The 18,718-nt window shown below is 41.7% G+C and overlaps 1 protein-coding gene, 1 long non-coding RNA gene and 1 pseudogene across 9 annotated transcripts in view; 1 reads left to right on the top strand and 2 right to left on the bottom strand.

The window, feature by feature from the left end:
- The window catches only part of LOC134211838 (uncharacterized), a 65,033-nt gene that overhangs the window by 8,708 nt on the left and 37,607 nt on the right, over positions 1 to 18,718 (bottom strand). For 7 of the 8 annotated variants that reach the window (XM_062689132.1, XM_062689133.1, XM_062689134.1 and 4 more), the window contains 2 exons: positions 17,919 to 17,975; positions 13,254 to 13,836 (listed from right to left, as the gene is read on the bottom strand). In XM_062689132.1, coding sequence (XP_062545116.1) covers positions 13,254 to 13,836; positions 17,919 to 17,975 — 640 coding nt within the window. The remainder of the gene's footprint in view (positions 1 to 13,253; positions 13,837 to 17,918; positions 17,976 to 18,718) is intronic. The other variant, XM_062689140.1, reaches the window with a different exon arrangement.
- Positions 707 to 11,090, top strand: LOC134215989 (uncharacterized). The gene is made up of 4 exons (XR_009980416.1): positions 707 to 852; positions 919 to 1,094; positions 1,150 to 1,282; positions 10,871 to 11,090. It is a non-coding gene; the product is annotated as an uncharacterized LOC134215989 (long non-coding RNA).
- On the bottom strand, positions 1,336 to 7,731 carry LOC134215710 (puff-specific protein Bx42-like; annotated as a pseudogene).

The following is an 18,718-nucleotide window of genomic DNA, read 5'->3' as shown; positions in this document are numbered from 1 at the left end:
AACAAGTTGTATGAATATCATATTGTCAAATTTTCTGGATATGATACACTGCGCGGCGTTTGTAGTGTTCCCAAATAGGTACTTGCACAAAACTTCACGCGGCGAATGACTGTCGAAAGGTACGGCCGCGCCAAACGATACACCGCAATGCTATTCAGCCATAAGAATCAAGTAAACGGGGTGCAAAAAGCGCGGCGGTACCTTTCATGCAGGGTTCGCCGCGTGCAATTTTGAGAAAATCAGGCAATACTTGAACCGATGCATAATCATTCAAATGATAATAAAAACAAGTTTGTTAGGAGATGATCATCATTCAAACATTAAACGGATAATCAGACATTAGTGAAATGAATGTTATTTAAAATGCGATTGCATTTGATATAGTTAATGGGACTTTTTTTCACTCAAAACATGTATGAGAAATGAAATACACAGCAAAAAATAATGTAATGTGCATCGATGTAATTTAGGTGATGTACCAGAATTTCTATGTAATGCCGGAATAATAATACACATTATCATTCATATTGATGTAATTTCACATCGCCCGGAAATTACACAAAAACAGATTCATTAATTTTCCTCACGTCGCATTTGTGTAATATTCAATATTTAAAATGTTGAATATCACACAGAAAATGATGCAACCAATATGATCCAAAAGAGTTGTGTAATATTACACAAATTGGATATAATATTATATCCATTTATAATATAATTTTCTCGCAACACTGCGGACTTGACGTCAACGACGTGATGGTGTTTAGTTTCCATCGCATGCATGCGGCGGCGAAGCCTCGGGTCGGGAGCAAACATTTTCTTTATATTTTTGCCATTTGTGATGAACAAAATGTAAGTAGGCATTTATTATGATTATAAATAGTTGTTTGTAGTTTTTATTTCTATTTGTTATTTCAGAATATGGCCGCAGTGGACTTCAATTTGTTTGCAGTTGACCCGGTCCATTCACAGTCTACGAAGGTGCCGCAAACTCGACCGCAAATCATCTTTATTCCTGATCGCTGTGCTAGATGCCTTCTCATTCCCAACAGATCGCTATCAGGACCCATTTTACCAGATTACAGCTTAACTAGGTATGTTTTTATTTATTACAAAAGAATTTAATTTTCATTCCTAATTTGTATTCAGATTCAACTAAAATCTGTACATCATGTACATCACGGCAAGGTTAGAATGACGGAATTGTGCCGGTTGGAAGGAATTACTCTGGAACACTTGTGACACTCCGGACGAGACAACTCAGTGGCTAATTACTAATCACGTAAGTATGTACTATTCTCTCGATTCTCTCTATCCGGAACGGAAGATAGATCTTCAAATGATTTTCATAACATATTCGATTTCAAATGGAATTCCAAACAGAATCACTCGGGGGTTGTGACCGGAAGCTGAGAGTTTTTTTTAACTTGCATGGAAGTATAGTTGTCGTTATTCGACGCTTACCCGTCTTACCTTTGGATGTATTAAACAGCCGTTGATCGAACGGTGCCTCTCCGGCGAGCGACGTCTTGGATGCAAATCCCAAGGTGTTGTGTTCGGAGATGTCACGCTCCCCTTCCCGGTGTAGTTTTGGGCGCTTATCCGGAGCCGCGCGAGCCAATTTCCTATTGCGAGCGCGCTCCCGATCCGATGGCGTACGACTCGAATTTCGTCACGTTTACGTAGATCTTCCGGAATCAAATTCAAATCGGCACCCCTTCCAGCAGCGGCTTCACCAGGATGGCGAATCCCCGCACGTTCCTCACGGGCACGCTGAGCCATTTGCCGCAACATATCTTCTATATTTTCCTTCACCTATCGGACCAGTTTCTTCTCCAACTGGGCACGGCCTTCGACAGCTTCTCGAGCCTTCCGGTCAGCAATGTACAGCGCTTCGGCTATTTTCGGAAATTTCTCGTTTATATGGACCTGCTGCAGTCTACGGCCATCAGCAACCAGGCATTTGTGGAGCGGAATTGTGTAACCCTTGGCCTTCTTCCAGTTGGAAATGCACGGAGGAACATTACATTCCGTTGTCCCTTCACTGTTACTTTTCTCCTCGCTTTTCTCGTTGGAGAATGCAAAACCGGAGCCGGAGGAGAACGTGGCACCTGTGGGATCTTTTATTGATTCGGAATCATTGCAGTACCATCGGATCTACTTGTGCCTCAACCATACGAATAACTATTTGTCAAGCGCCTGAATTGGAAGCATCTCCCTGTTGAGATGGTGCGTATTGAATATATTTGCTTTTTCGCGGCTCTTACGGGCATGGCCGGCACAATCTTCTGATTCGTCAGCTTCTTTAGTGCCTTACTGGTATTTTCCGTAATTTCATCGATCGCTTCCTGGTCGGGAATTCGCAACTCTTCTGCGTCCTCCGCCAGAACCTCCGCCGGCAGCAGTTGTTTATATTCGAGTACACAATTTTGTCCTCGGAATGGCCCGCGTGCCTGGCAATGTTAGAATGACTTCAAAATTCGGAATTGGCCCCCTGATCCAACAGACAATATATCGGGATCAATGTGTCGGTTGAAAGAAATTATAATTATAGGTATTGTCACTCCGAACGAGACAACTTATAAGAATGACATAATTGTAATCAGTGACTAATTACTAATTACGTAAGTATGTACTATTCTCTCTCTATATCTGGCTCGGAATATAGATTTTCAAATGATTCAAATATTCGATTCCAAAAATAATTCTTAAAGAATTCCAAACAGAATCGCTCGGGGATTGTGACCGGGAGCTCATAGTTTTTTTGAACTTGTATGGAACCCGTTTGCCTTTTCTGAGATTCGAATTGATTTTATTATTATCTTTATTTTAGATACGTGGAAACGGTATCTTAAAAAAGGAAAGAAGGAACAGCAATCCAAACGAATTCATTGGGGAACTCCGAGGAATCCTTTGCGGTTTCTAAACGGAATTATTTGGGGAGTGCGAATGGAATCGTTTGGGGATTCCAAAAGGTTTTTTTGGGGACTATGAACGAAATTCTTCGGAGATTCCGCAGTGGCGTCTCATAACATGACTGTCTACCTGTTAAACGACACAGATATAGAAAACTTCGATGTCTTGTCGGTTCAAATAGAAAATACATTTATCGGAGTGGATAAGCAAATCAAATCTACTTATAACATGCATTTACATGCGAATATTCCGTAATTATGGTTTGAGGTTAATGAATCGCTGTTAAGATTCCAATAGAATTTCTTTGGGTATTCCTTTGGTAATTGCATAGTAATTACATACATACTTTCGGGATTCTGCAGGAAATACTTCTGGGATTTCGCAGGAAAATTCTCCAGAAATTCTGCAAATAATGTCTTGGGATTTCGCAGAGAATTTTTCATGAATTCTAAAGGGAATTTTTATGGTATTCCGTAGAAAATTCTTTAAGGTAATTTGTAGAGAAACGTTGGGGGGATTTCCTAGGGAATCCATAGTCAAATTGTGTAGTACACTTTAAGGGGATTTCATGTGGAATTACGTAGGAGTGATTCCGTATGGAAAATTTAGGGAATTCTGTAAAGAATCTATAGAAGGATTCCGTAGGGATAGAGGAATTCCGTATGGAAACCTTAAAGGGATTTCACGGGATTTTTTATTTCACAGGAACCGTTCTGGGATTCTGCAGAAAAATGTTCTTAAATACCGCCGAGAATATTTTTAATATTCCTTAGAGAATCCACCCAGGTTTCCGAAAGGAAGTCTCTCTTAATGGAAAGCCTCTCCCGGAATCCCCACTGGGACATTGCTGACTCGCAGCTTAGTGTTCATTTAGCGCTCCTATATAGTTATTAACTGAGAGAATTCTAAGCCAAGGTACCATTTCTGCATTCGTATATCATGAGGCTAATACATGCTAATACGATGATACTTTTATGCCCAGGGGAATCGCGACAATATCCAATCCGAAAAATGCCTAAGCTAAAGAGGGCCCCATTCCAGAAGAAAACGTTTCAAAATTCCTAAGGGAATCGTCCCAAGATTCCTAAAATTTCCCCGAGATCCCTGCGGGAAACAACCTGATAGTTCTACCGTAGAACTTCTACGGGAATCTTCATAAGATTCCTTCACGAATCTTCCCAGAATTTCTACGCGAATTTCTTATAGGAATCTCCACGAGATTACTACGGGATTCTCCCAGACAATCTAAAGGAATTTCCCCGCGATTTTTACGAGAATCTTCCCACAATTGCTACAGTTTTCTGTTCGAGATTCGTACGGAAATCTTCCTGACATATCTAAGGGAATCTCCTCGAGATTCCTACGGGATTCTCGCCGGATTCCTTCGAGAATCTCCCCGAGATTCCTTCGGGAATTTCCCAAGATTCCTTTGCGAAACTCCCCAAGACTTGTTCAGGAATCCTCCCGAGATCCCTTCGGGAATCTCCTCGAGATTCCTTCGGGAATCTTCCCGAGAATTTTCTCGCGAATCTTATCGAGAATTCTTTGGGAATCTTGCCGAGAGTTCTTTGGGAATCTTGCCGAGATTCCTTCGGGAATCTTCTCCGAGATTCGTTCGAGAATCTCCCCGAGATTCGTTCGAGAATCTCCCCGAGATTCCTTCGAGAATCTCCCCGAGATTCCTTCGAGAATCTCCCCGAGATTCCTTCGGGAATCTCCCCGAGATTCCTTCGGGAATCTCCCCGAGATTCCTTCGGGAATCTCCCCGAGATTCCTTCGGGAATCTCCCCGAGATTCCTCCGGGAATCTCTTCGAGATTCCTTTAAGAATCTCCCCGAGATTCCTAAGGGAAATTCCACGAGATTCCTTCGGGAATCTCCCCGAGATTCCTTCGGGAATCTCCCCGAGATTCTTTCGGGAATCTCTCAAAGATTACTTCGGGAATCTCCCAGAGATTCCTTCGGGAATCTCCCCGAGATTCCTCCGGGAATCTCCTCGAGATTCCTTCGGGAATCTCCCCAAGATTCCTCCGAGAATCTTCCCGAGGAGGAGGAGGGATCTCTTCCCAAAATTCCTTCGGGAATCTTGCCGAAATTCCTTTGAGAATCTTTCCCAGATTCGTTCAAGAATCTTCTTCAGATTCCTTCGGGAATCTTCCTCAGATTCCTTCGGGAATCTTTCCCCAGATTCCTTCGGGATCCTCTCGAAATTCTTACCGAAGTCTCCCCGAGATTCCTCCGGGAATCTCCCCGAGATTCCTCCGGGAATCTCCCCGAGATTCCTCCGGGAATCTCCCCGAGATTCCTCCGGGAATCTCCCCGAGATTCCTCCGGGAATCTCCCCGAGATTCCTCCGGGAATCTCCCCGAGATTCCTCCGGGAATCTCCCCTAAATTCCTCCGGGAATCTCCCCGAGATTCCTCCGGAATCTCCCGAGATTCCTCCGAATCTCCCTGAGATTCCTCCGGAATCTCCCGAGATTCCTCGAGGGAATCTCCCGAGATTCCTCCGGAATCTCCTCGAGATTCCTCCAGGAATCTCCCGAGATTCCTCCGAATCTCCCTGAGATTCCTCCGAATCTCCCGAGATTCCTTCGGGAATCTCCCCGAGATTCCTTCGGGAATCTCCCCGAGATTTCTCCGGGAATCTCCCCGAGATTCCTCCGGGAATCTTCCCGAGATTCCTCCGGGAATCTTCCCGAGATTCCTCCGGGAATCTTCCCGAGATTCCTCCGGGAATCTCCCCGAGATTCCTCCGGGAATCTCCCCGAGATTCCTCCGGGAATCTCCCCGAGATTCCTCCGGGAATCTCCCCGAGATTCCTTCGGGAATCTCCCCGAGATTCCTTCGGGAATCTCCCCAAGATTCCTCCGAGAATCTTCCCGAGGAGGAGGAGGGATCTCTTCCCAAAATTCCTTCGGGAATCTTGCCGAAATTCCTTTGAGAATCTTTCCCAGATTCTTTCGAGAATCTTCTTCAAATTCCTTCGGGAATCTTCCTCAGATTCCTTCGGGAATCTTTCCCCAGATTCCTTCGGGATCCTCTCGAAATTCTTACCGAAGTCTCCCCGGGATTCCTACGGGAATCTCCCCAAGAATCCTACGGGAATCTCCCCGAGAATCTTACGGGAATCTCCCCGAGAATCCTACGGCAATCTTCCCGAGAGTCCTTCGGGAATTTCCCTGAGAGTCCTACGAGAATCTCCCCGAGATTCCTTCGGGAATCTCCCCGAGATTCCTTTTGGAATCTCCCCGAAATTCCTGTGGGAATCTCCCCGAGATTTCTTTGAGGATCTCTTCGAGATTCATTTGAGGATCTCCCCGAGATTCCTTTGGGAATCTCCCTGAGTTCCCTTGGGAATCTCCCCGAGTTTCCTTAGGTAATCTCCCCGAGATTCCTTTGGGAATCTCCCCAAGATTCCATTTAGATTGTTACAGGAATTTTTCCAATATACCGACGGGAATCCCATCGAAATTACTACGGGAATCTCCCCGAGGTAGGGTCCCTGAGATTCTTTCAGGAATCTTCCCAAAATACCGACGCGAATCCTTCAGAAATTACTACGGGAATCTCCTCGCAAATCCTACGGTAGCCTATCCGAGATTCCTTTTCCGAAGGAATCACTAGGAGATTCCCCATGGAGATTCCTTCGGGAGTCTCCCCGAGATTCCTTCGGGAGTCTCCCCGAGCTTCCTTCGGGAGTCTCCCCGAGCTTCCTTCGGGAGTCTCCCCGAGCTTCCTTCGGGAGTCTCCCCAAGATTCCCTCGAGAGTCTCCCCGAGTTCCCTTCGGGAATCTCCCCGAGGTTCCTTCGGGAATCTCCCCGAGATTCTTTCGGGAATCTCCCCGAGGTTCCTTCGGGAATCTCCCCGAGGTTCCTTCGGGAATCTCCCCGAGGTTCCTTCGGGAATCTCCCCGAGGTTCCTTCGGGAATCTCCCCGAGGTTCCTTCGGGAATCTCCCCGAGGTTCCTTCGGGAATCTCCCCGAGGTTCCTTCGGGAATTTCCCCGAGATTCCTCCGGGAATTTCCCCGAGATTCCTCCGGGAATCTCCCCGAGATTCCTCCGGGAATCTCCCCGAGATACCTCCGAGAATCTCCCCGAGGAGGAGGAGGAATCTCTTCCCAAAATTTCTTCGGGAATCTTTCCTCAGATTCCTTCGGGATCCTCTCGAAATTCTTACCGAAGTCTCCCCGAGAATCCTACGGGAATCTCCCCGAGAATCCTACGGGAATCTTCCCGAGAGTCCTTCGGGAATTTCCCTGAAATTCCTACGGGATTCTTCCCGAGATTCCTAGGATTCCGAATATAATCCTTCTGGAATTCCGAGGAGAACTTCTGAAATTTCGACGGGAATCCTACTAGGATTCTGAGAGAAATCCTTCTGGAATCTCGGGGAAGTCATTCTGGGATCCCGGGGGATTCCATCTGGGGTTCCGAAAAGAATCCACCTGAGATTCCTAAGATAATTCTTCTGTTATTCTAAAGGGAATCCTTTCGAGATTCCGCAGGGAATTCTTTTGGAATCATGCAGATCCTGTTACGATTCCGCGAAAAATCCATTCGTTCCTTTGGAATCCTTTTGGTATTCCGAATGGAAACCTTTTGGTATTCCGATTGCAATCCTTTTTCGATTCCGAATATAAAAACCTTTTGAAATTCCGACTAGAATATATCGGGGATTCCGAGTGAAATTCTTTTGGGATCTCGGGGGAGTTCTTCTGGGATCCCGATGGGGATCCTTCTCGAATCCAGGGGGAAATTCTGCTGGAATTACGTAGGGAATACTGCTGCGATTCTGCAGGAAATCCTACTTCATTCTGGGAAATCAAAGAATCATTCTGGGATTCCGCCGGAAATTCTTCAGGGAATTTCAAAAGAATCTTTTTTGTGTTTCGAATAAAATACTTTTGGGATTCCGAATATAATCCTTCTGGAATTCCGAGGGAAATCCTGCTGGAATTTCGACGGGAATACTTTTGGACTACTAGGACTCGAGGAAAATCCTTCTACGATCCCGGGGAAAGTCCTTCAGCTAAAAATCATTCTTGGATTCCACAGGAAACCTTTGTAGGAAAATGAATGGAATCTTTCTGACATTCGAAAAGGAATCCTTCTGAGATTCCGAAAGGAATCATTCAGGAATTCCGTGCAGAATCTTTCTGGAATTTCAAGGAGAATCATTCTGAAATAGCGACGGAAATCCTTCTGGAATCTTTGGATTCAGAGGATAATCCCTCTAGGATTCTAAGCTGAGGGGAATCATTTTGGGATTCCGAGGGGAGTTCTCCTAAGAGATTCCCGTAAGAATCTTGACTCATATAACATCTTCGGAATGATTCTGGGAGGGAAGGCTATGAGGAATCTCGTGAAGGCTCCCGTAATAATTTTGGGAAAGGCTTAAGTAAAATCTCGAGTAGGAGTTTCCCGTAGAAATCTTATGGAGATTCCTGAAAGAATTTCGAAATGATTCTGTGGGAGATTCTCTTAGGAATCTCTGGGAGTTTCCCGAAGAAATCTCGGAGAGATTCCGGAAGGAATTTTAGGGAGATTCTCAAATGAATCTCTGGGAATTTTATGAAGGAATCTTGAACAGAGATTCCTACGGGCATATCCTAAGATGCCTACGGTAGCCTGCTCGAGATTCTTTCAGGAATCTTACTAAGATGCCGACGTAAATCCCTCCGAAATTACTACGGGATTCTTATACGAATCTTCCCAAAATATCGACATGAATCCTCCAGAATCACCCTGAAATTCCTTCGGGAATCTCCGAGATTTTTTCGAGAATCTCCCAGAAAATCATTCCGAAATTTATAGGGAATCTACCCGAGATCCCTTCGAGAATCTTCCGAGATTATTACAGGAATCTTCTCAATATACCGACAGGAATCCCTCAGAAATTACTACAGAAATATCTCTGTTGTGTCAGGCTTATGAACGCACCCCGAGAATGAGGAGAAATAAAGAGTAATCGTCAGCTGATATACTCTATCGAATAAACGATGATGGCAGTTGATTTGCGACATCCAACTTAACAACATGTGTTTCTATTTTGTCTCTTTGCCCCGTTCGTAATTATGTCCACCATCGTTCTTTTATCAGATATAACAGTGGCGACGAGGATGGGATATTTTTATCAAAGTTATTTCTGTTTTGAAGCGTGCATTTTTAGTGAAAGTAAATGACAAGAAAGTAACGTTGACATGTAAACGACAATTTGTGTGATTTTTAGCTTCGTTTAACGGGTTTTGTTTTTTCTCCCCGAGATTCCATTGGGATTGTTACAGGAATCTTCCCAATATACCGACGGTAATCTCATCGAAATTACTACGGGAATCTCCCCGAGGTAGGGTCCCTGAGATTCTTTCAGGAATATTCCTAAAATACCGACGCGAATCCTTCAGAAATTACTACGGGAATCTCCTCGCAAGTCCTACGGTAGCCTATCCGGGATTCCTTTTCCGAAGGATTCTAGGAGATTCCACATGGAATCTCTAGGAAATCCCCCAAGGAATCTCGAGAAGATTTCCGGAGGAATGAGTCCCGTAAGAATCTCGGAGAGACTTTCTGGAGGATTGTCTAAGGAATTTCTAGGAGATTCTTCAAAGAATTTCCCTAAGGAATCTGGTGGAAAATTCTTAAAGAATTACGTGGAGCATCCCTTAGGAATCTTTGAGATATTTCTGTAGTACTTTTCGAGGGATTCCTGTCGGTATATTGAGAAGATTCCTGTAACAATCTCGGAAGATTCTCGAAGGGATCTCGGGTAGATTCCCTATAAATTTCGGAATGATTTTCTGGGAGATTCTCGAAAAAATCTCGGAGATTCCCGAAGGAATTTCAGGATGATTCTGGAGTATTCATGTCGGTCTTTTGGGAAGATTCGTATAAGAATCCCGTAGTAATTTCGGAGGGATTAACGTCGGCATCTTAGTAAGATTCCTTAAAGAATCTCGAGCAGGCTACGGTAGGCATCTTGGGGATATGCCCGTAGGAATCTCTGTTCAAGATTCCTTCATAAAATTCCCTGAGATTCATTTGAGAATCTCCCCAAAATTCCTTCCAGAATCTCTCCGAGATTTCTTCGGGAAAGTCCCTATATGAGTCTTCTCAAGATTCTTACGGGAATCTCTTAGGAGAACTCCCCTCGGAATCCCAAAATGATTCCCCTCATCTTAGAATCCTAGAGGGATTATCCTCTGAATCCAAAGATTCCAGAAGGATTTCCGTCGCTATTTCAAAATGATTCTCCTTGCAATTCCAGAAAGATTCTGCACGGAATTCCTGAATGATTCCTTTCGGAATCTCAGAAGGATTCCTTTTCGAATGTCAGAAAGATTCCATTCATTTTCCTACAAAGGTTTCCAAAGGAAGAATGACTTCCCCTAAATTCCAGAAGGATTTCTCTCAGAATCCTAGTAGGATTTCCGTCGAAATTTCAGAAGTTCTCCTCGGAATTCCAGAGATTATATTCGGAATCCTAGAGAAATGCCCGGCGGAATCCCAGAATTTTCTTCGGACTCCCATAAAGATTCCTTTCGGACTCCCATAAGGATTCCCTTCGGAATCCCATAAGGATTCCTTTCGGAATCCCATAAGGATTCTATGCAGAACCCCAGTTGGTTTCCCTGTGGCATTCCAGTAGGTTTCTTCGCGGAATCCATGAAAGATTCTCTGCAAAACCCTGTGATATTCCAGATAATTATTTGTGAACTCGCAGAACTGTTCGCTTTGGAATATCAAAAGGGTTTTTCTCGGAATTCCAGAAGGGTTCCCTGTAAAAATCCAAAAGAATTATTGTCAAAATCTCTAGAATATTTCCTCATGAACTCTAGAAAACCCTTGTGAGATATTTTTTATGCATAAGGGGTTATAAATTATGCTTCAATGTGATGTATAGAAAAACCCAACTTCGCTCATCCATCATCCTTACTGAACTTGTTTTTTGCTTTCAGCATTTGATTCGTTTGAAGTCCGAAAGTTCATGTTCACGATGACGTGCTGCCCCTGGATGCCACCTAAGAGCTACGGATGGACCGATCAGGACAAAGAATTAAACTTAAGGCTTCCAGACGAACAATGCCACCGATAAAAAAACGATCTGTGCACATAATTTATTTTTCTTGCTCAAATTCTATATGCAGTATAGATAATATAAATATGAACACAATTAAATATCGTTATGCAAATTCGATTAAAAAAACGGAAATACCACGAAAAATAAAACATCATAATAAATAAATTCAGCACTATGAATTTTGGTCTGTTTTACATCACATTAATTTACATCGTAACGATTACATCATTTTATTATTTACATCGAAAGAAATTACGTCGCTTCTGTTTATTACACAGCAAGCTCTCGAGTACATCGTGCAATGTAATATTCAACAACCGATGGATTCAACGGGTTGCAGCGATTTCGATGTAATATTCAACAACTTTTTTTGCTGTGTAGATAACCAAACGTTTTTGTTTTAGGTGAATTTTATAACTATATAACTAGTCGTGAAATGGCGATCAGGTTTGGAGGCTCTACCTCGCAATATTTTGATGTTACCTCAGGTATAACAGGAGAAAGTAATGATAGGGAATGAGGTATTAGGTGAAAAGATTATCTCCTGCACTTAGTTTGCACTGATTAGTAGTTTTATAGTGACAAATTTCGATTTTACTACCACTGAATCAACGCCATCTATTGCATTACATATTTTGACTAGTACCTTCTTCTTTATTTCTTTATCTCTTTATTGTTGCTTTATATTTTATTTAGTGGGGCCGGAAAAACCAGGATATGACCAGTAGATACAATACAAAAATCAAAAAAATCAACGAATACTTTGGTCTAATTGAACGTTTACTAAATATTCTTCATTGTTTTTCTAAGCAATGAGCTAGTATCTGCTAAATTGAAGAGCATAGAATAAACTTTGAATCTCTCACAAATTCTTCGTATAGGTTCACTTAACCCATAATTCGCTCTTCTATAAGGTAAATAAGGGTCTCCAGTAGCCTTGCGAGCAAAGGAGTAGGATTGCCAATCCGGAGATGGCGAGTTCGATTCTCGGTCCGGTCTGGGATGTTTTCGGATTGGAAACTTTCTCGACACCCTGGGCATAGTGTATTCATTGTACTTGCCACACAAGATACATACTCATGCAATGGCGGGCATAGAAAAGCTTTCAATTAATAATTGAGGAAATGCTAATAGAATACTAAGTTGCAAAGCCGGGCAAGTTCCAGTTGGAATGTAAGCCATTGAAGATGAGGTAAATTAAAAAATGACACCGAACCTTCCAATTCAATCTATATACATAAAAATGAATTTGTCTGTCTGAACCTTATAGACTTGGAAACTACTGAACCAATTGGCGTGAAAATTTGTATGCAAAGGTTTTTGGGACCGGGGAAGATTTTTAAGATAGTTCGAGACTTTGAAAAGGGGGGCTCCCATAAAAATGAAACACCAGTTTCTTCATAACTTGAGAATTAACTAAGTAAATGGAACCAAATCTTGCATGTGGAGGTTTTGAAAGGGATGATATCTCGGGTACTTATTCAAAAGGACGTATGTGATTTTGTAAACAAAGATTCAAACGTCGATTTGTCCAATCTGATGGCATTCCCACGCAAACCAACACTACCAACAGGTAGCCGAAGGCTTCCCCTACCTGTCTGTGGTGATGGTTTGCGTGGGAGTGCTATCAGATTCGTCAAATCGACGTTTGAATCTTTGTTTACAAAATCACATACGTCCTTTTGAATAAGTACCCGAGATATGTCTTTGTGGTGGTTAGAAACCCCCCACGGTGTGTTTGTCCGAAGAGGCTTATTTTCAAAAAATCAGTATTTCTAAAACACTTACTACATGAAAGTATAGATTTTCCTCTTTCACGTAGGTGCATTTTTAAAATGTTCTATCGGGGGTCATTTTTCCATACATTTTTGGGGGGTTAAATCGGCTATCATTTGAGATTTCTATGGAGTTTGCACCAAAAATAGTGAAAAAAATGAAAATTGTTCTAAATCCCCCGATAGAACATTTTAGTTTACCCACTATATGAAAACGGAGAGCATATACCTTCACGTGGTGGGCGTTTCAGAGATACTGATTTTTGAAAAATAATATTTCCCCATAGACACACCGTGCCCCCTTCTGAAAAAGGGGTTTCTAAACAAATGAAACAGAAATTTCTGCATATCTGAACTAATCAGAGAATAAATCAATTTTAAGGCGAAACAAAGTTCGTCGGGTCTGCTAGTATATATAATAAACATTGAAATTCAGAAATGTAGTAAATATTTATATTTATATGCAGTATGAAGCATGGTACTTACGTATACCATCCAATTCCAACGGAGATCAGCCCGACTGTGACGGCAGCGCTGATTCCACCAATCAAAGCTACTATATACATCGCTACAGCTCCATCCATGTCCACCGGCCTCTGAATAACTCCATTCACGCGTTGTGGTAACAAATTTTCGTCAAAAATGTGCTCCTTACGGCGCAATTTGTTGTCCAATGATTTTTCATTGTAATGAATGGGGAGTTTTGGTTTGATATCCTGAGGCGAAGGTGGGAGATTCCTATTGGGGTTTCGATTTAAGAACTCACGGTTGGAGATTTTATCAGAGTGGATATTGTCGCTGTTGTATGCATTTTCCAAATCAACGCTCACTGTGCGATCATAGAATCGAGAGTCACTTGGACCCACTGCGAAATCTATCGGATCATTTGGGTTTGCGGGAGGCTTCGGTGGTAATGATTGGTATGTAAAGGCCGGGCCAGATGCTTCTGTTCTTTGCAGAATATTTCTATTCAATTGAAGTCTTTGCCAATGCTCTAAAAACCGCTGACGTGCTCGTTCTTCGATTATTTCGTTTATTGTTTTCATAAACTCCGGTGCCTCCCTAGCATCTGGAAATAAAAAATAATTGTACTATAATATGAATATGTTTTTACAATATGAATGTGTTTATGTATATGTATGCGCAAAAAGACTCAAAGTCATCACAACATAGCGAGTGCAGCTTCAACGTCTGTTCTCTGTGCTAATAGAGCTATTTTAAACATGTCTAATAAATATGCTATTTACCTTCCATATCGCACGAGAAAGGCACCAACTCCGCAAGGTGGATTAATCAGTTTTTTTTCGTTGACATTACATCTCCCACTGAAACATTGCCGCTTCACAGCCCAACAAACATTGGAGACGCTTAAAGCGATTATAAAGTCAAAAGGGGTCTTCATCAGCTAAAAAACTAACTTATTCAGCTTGAATTGTTTGTTGGGAGCTTAGCGTTCATTGCACTTACAAAGTAAGTAATCTCTGCAACGATTTAAAACCAAGTTACCTTTTTTGCATTCGCATATCACGATATATTCAATATGATGAATTTTCTCAGTACACGAACATCAGTACGCTAGACTGATGGTTGTAACCAACTAAGCTACGAAGGACCTCCATCGGCATTCGCAACTTAGCGGCTACTGAATGAGCCCGAGATTCCCTAATTGGACGCACAGTCGAATCACTCAACACAATCCATTTGTCAAGCCAACACTTCTACATTATAGATAGTAGAATCCACTATATAGTAGTATAGATAGTATATTCCACTATCTATATTCTACATGTGTATATTACACGTTCACATGAGAGTATAATCTTCCACATAATGCACATATTTACATATTCACATCGGAGTTTTCAGAAGAATTGATTGAAAACAAAACTATCTTTAGCTAGAGTTAATATACTATAATTTAGTAATAATGCCTCGTCTGTGTTCAGTTTCTGCCCAAATTTCGTCCTGATCGGCAGCGAATAAACAGCGCAACCAGCAACACTGTGGCAATAGCGTCGTCTTCAGGATCAATCAATAATCATCGAGCACCAAAGACGACAGGGTTGTCGTCGAAAGTAGTAACCAAGCGGATATGGAAATTTAGACACATAGACAAGTAGATAGAAAATGTATGCCTTTATGCAAACGGTTCTTCTCAGAGCCACTGCTAGAGTTATTATCAAAGTTTTCAATGCTCTTTCCGTAAGCAGTAGTATTGCCAAATTCAATAGTCTAGATAATAGCTTCCCAAAGTTGGGGGGTCGCGACCCCCTTCCATAAGATTTACACAGGCTGGGGGGTCGCGACCCACCACTTTGAAAAACTTTGGTATAGAGACAAAATGATGAATACACGAATAGAAGATTACAGGGTTCATGCTTACTCATCTCAATCAAGAACATTTTCGACTAGAAATCACTTTTCTGAAAAAAAAAACAGCTTGAAGAGCAATGACCATTTCCCGCTAATTTTAATTGTCGCGGAAAGTTAGTTTGCTCGTTTTCTTCCATATCCGAGTCTTTTTGTGCTATCACCAATGCAAACGCCTTTGTTAAACAAACAACCTGGACAGATGGCGGTGTGGGTAGAGTGCGCATATCACTACGTTATTATTGTTAATGTTTTAGGTTCGAATACCGTCGCTGCCAAACAATTTTTATAACTGTACTACGATAATTTTCGCAAAAAATGAGTGAGACGAAAAAGTCATGAAACGAGAAAAGACTAGGCTAGCTCTACAGAAAAAGGAGTAATGGGTGAAAGATGTTACACATTAAGAACAACGAAAACCTCCTGTTCGGGTGTGCCACTGCGACCAATTATTAGATCTATTGTAGCGTTACTCGTATCCTTAGTGTTTAAGTGCATGTCGAATTACTCCAGTGCTATTGAGAAGCAATGCAGTATCGGTTTCGATACAGTTGTTGTTTTGTTTTCTCAAGACCACCATGGCAAGGTCCCGCTATTTAGACCCTTCATAGAGAGCAATCCCATTGAAGGCGCGCCCCTTATCAATAGGAAATCAATCCTTTCTTGAGAAAACAAAACAGTAATACTGTTTTTGGCCATGCATCGGAACCCTAGCCACATCCTTGTCTTGCTTCTAGAATATCACCAGTGAAACTCTTAAAACCCGGGATTTAGCTTTGTCTACAAGACCATTTCAAGCAAGAGAATTTGTTCAGTAATAAGAACTTCCGTGTGTTCCTCTCACTACCATTTTTAACCAGTTCATGAAGAGTTAGTACGTATTTGAACCCCTAACTCGATTTTTCCAGCAGTCAGTTCAGCCTAGGACCGGGTACCGAGGTTTTTTAACCAATTGCTTGAAAAGTTGTTTCCGCTACATACAGTTTAGCCTCAAACAAGAGGAATTCGAGTCTTTCAACTGTCTGTAAGGTAACATTAATTATGTTTTATTTCTGAAACTGCTGTTGGTAGCGGGGACTAAATACGATGAATCCTTAATTACCACAACTTATTGCCCTAGCTAGAAAAAGGGATTAAGCTAGGGCTCTGTTTGGTAGATCTTACACCGCAACACACTACGTCAAAGTGATCTACCGTGTTACGGGGGTGACGAAAACAGATTCTCCCTTGGCTCGAAAATCGCTTGCTTTGGTCTCATCGAAACGAAAAGTACGAACCCTGGTACATTGTCAAGATTTTGGTATAACTTATGTCAAAAAAGAAAAAAAAAACAATAATTGCGTTCATCAATAATCTTTTCCGCATATCCAATATTACATTTTCTAACTCCGAAAACCAGGTTAAAAGTGATATCAGTCATGCAATGATGGAAAGAGTTTTTCAGGCTCTAAAACTTCTATCTTGCATCCCAATTAGCAGAGGAATCAATAATCTTCTACGCCCTCCTTAGCCTAGCCGTAAGACCATGCTGAGGGTGGCTGGGTTCGATTCCCGGTGCTGGTCTAGACAATTTTCGGTTTGGAAATTGTCTCAACTTTCCTGAGCATAAAGTATCATCGTATTAGGCTCATAATATATGAACACTAAGCTGTGAGGCGGCAATGTCCCAGTAGGGGACCCGGGATCCCTTTCCACCAACATCCGGCTCTGAATTTGACCACCCCGTTTTCTAAATGTAGTCTCAAACTGTCCCCTGTCTATTCCCCTATTCATTCATTTATTCCACCCATCAAATACGAACGGGGTCCCACAATCGATTGATCACCGCCTTTTTATCGGGATCCTTATTCATTTGACTAAAGCCTTCTCCATCGCTGTCCTATACTCAGTCGGAACATATTTACGCCGTTGTCGTATGATCTAAATGGCAGAGAAGAGTGAGCAGTGAAAATCGTCAGCCGAATTTTGACAACGAGTGGTCTAATATTGTTCAAGAAAGTTTTGGTTAATTGTGTCACTATACTAATGGAAATAGTGAATTTTACATGAATGCTAAAATTGATTGATTGTTATCCGTTCACCTAATGTGCGAAAATAGGTAAGTCTATTCCAAAAACTACTTTAAGGTTCCCCCAAACACACGCGACGCGACAGTCGCGACGCGATTCTATCGCTTGGCGACTGCGATTCTGTCGTCGCTGGTATGGAAGGATAAATGGAACATTGCCTGCAGCGACCCAGCGATAGAATCGCGGCGACTAGTTGTCGCCGTCGCGGCGATGAAATCGTTTAGGTCTGGGGGAGCCTTTATTCGGCAAAAGAAAAATCTCTTGCACTGCTTGCCTACTTAAGTGGTTGCTAACAAACCAAAACAATTTTTCACGCAGATTTATTGCGTTTATCAATTGAAGAAGTGCACGAATCTTGCGTATTATAAATATAGTCGGCTTGATACACTTTTTCAAAGAAGCATTTATAAATATCTATCCAGAAAACGATGTATTATTGTTGAATTATTGATTAATTTACATGATGTGCCAACGCAACGTTGCATCTAGGCCTAACATTACCTCCCGTTACCCTACATTTTTTTTTCAGGAAAAAACTAGATGTATGTACGAGCTTTAGTATCAAGGTTTCCTATATCAAGTGTTAAAATTCGTATAGAATAAACATGGTGTTATACCCCATGAATCCCTCGCTCAACACTATTTGTATGAATGGTTCAAATTATTTGTATAAATTGCGTAGAATGTATCTTTGTAATATGGTGCATCTTACCATTCGATGACGCCCAATGGGAAGGTCCAATTTGATTGGGTTTTGTTCTACGTAGACCTGCAAGTGGAAGCGATATAAATTAAATGAATAACAACTTTTAAAAATATTATTCTTAGACTTTATTCCATTCAATTAAATCCTGCAATAAAGTATAAATCTTATAGAAAAAAATATGAAGGTTGTGCTAACGATCATTTTTTGCTTTTCTCGTCGTACAACAAAGTTGTACCGAAAGGCTATCAATTCACTCTGAAAACGAACTTTTTATAGAAGACTTTTCATTTAGAAATCCATAACCAATTTTCTCGCAACAAGCTTTATTTAACAGGGGGCAAAGTTGATCACTATTGAAATTTGATCCACCTTTGCGTTAAAAAGGTATAAAGAAAATGGTACATCGAATACCTTGGCAAAATGCGAGAATGACAGTATCAAAACTTAGCGAATTAAGTTTTTTGCTTTGAAATTCAATGAGTCAGCTCGAACATATTACTTACCGGCTCTATATGCCGTCCAGACAGCGAGGTATATTACTTGATATAGAGTAATTAAATATAATCTAGATTCAGATTACACTTTCCTTAAGGCGTAGTGAGGAGATAATGGCTTCTTCAAATGGACACGTTTGCGCGTATAATGAGGAGAAGATACCCAGCATTTAAATAAGCCGTATGTGTGATTGTAACGCTATCACGGATCTAACAAGATTAATACTGGCTATATAATAGCCCTATAGCCGAAAAGGCAAAATATAGTGCAAATGGTTACCGAGTTAGTCTCTTCTATGAATGACTGCCCAG

The sequence above is a fragment of the Armigeres subalbatus genome, chromosome 2 (assembly GCF_024139115.2).
Source record: "Armigeres subalbatus isolate Guangzhou_Male chromosome 2, GZ_Asu_2, whole genome shotgun sequence".
Lineage (NCBI taxonomy): Eukaryota > Metazoa > Arthropoda > Insecta > Diptera > Culicidae > Armigeres > Armigeres subalbatus.
The sequence above is the reverse complement of the archived record's forward strand: the minus strand, read 5'-3'. Positions and strand labels throughout refer to the sequence as shown.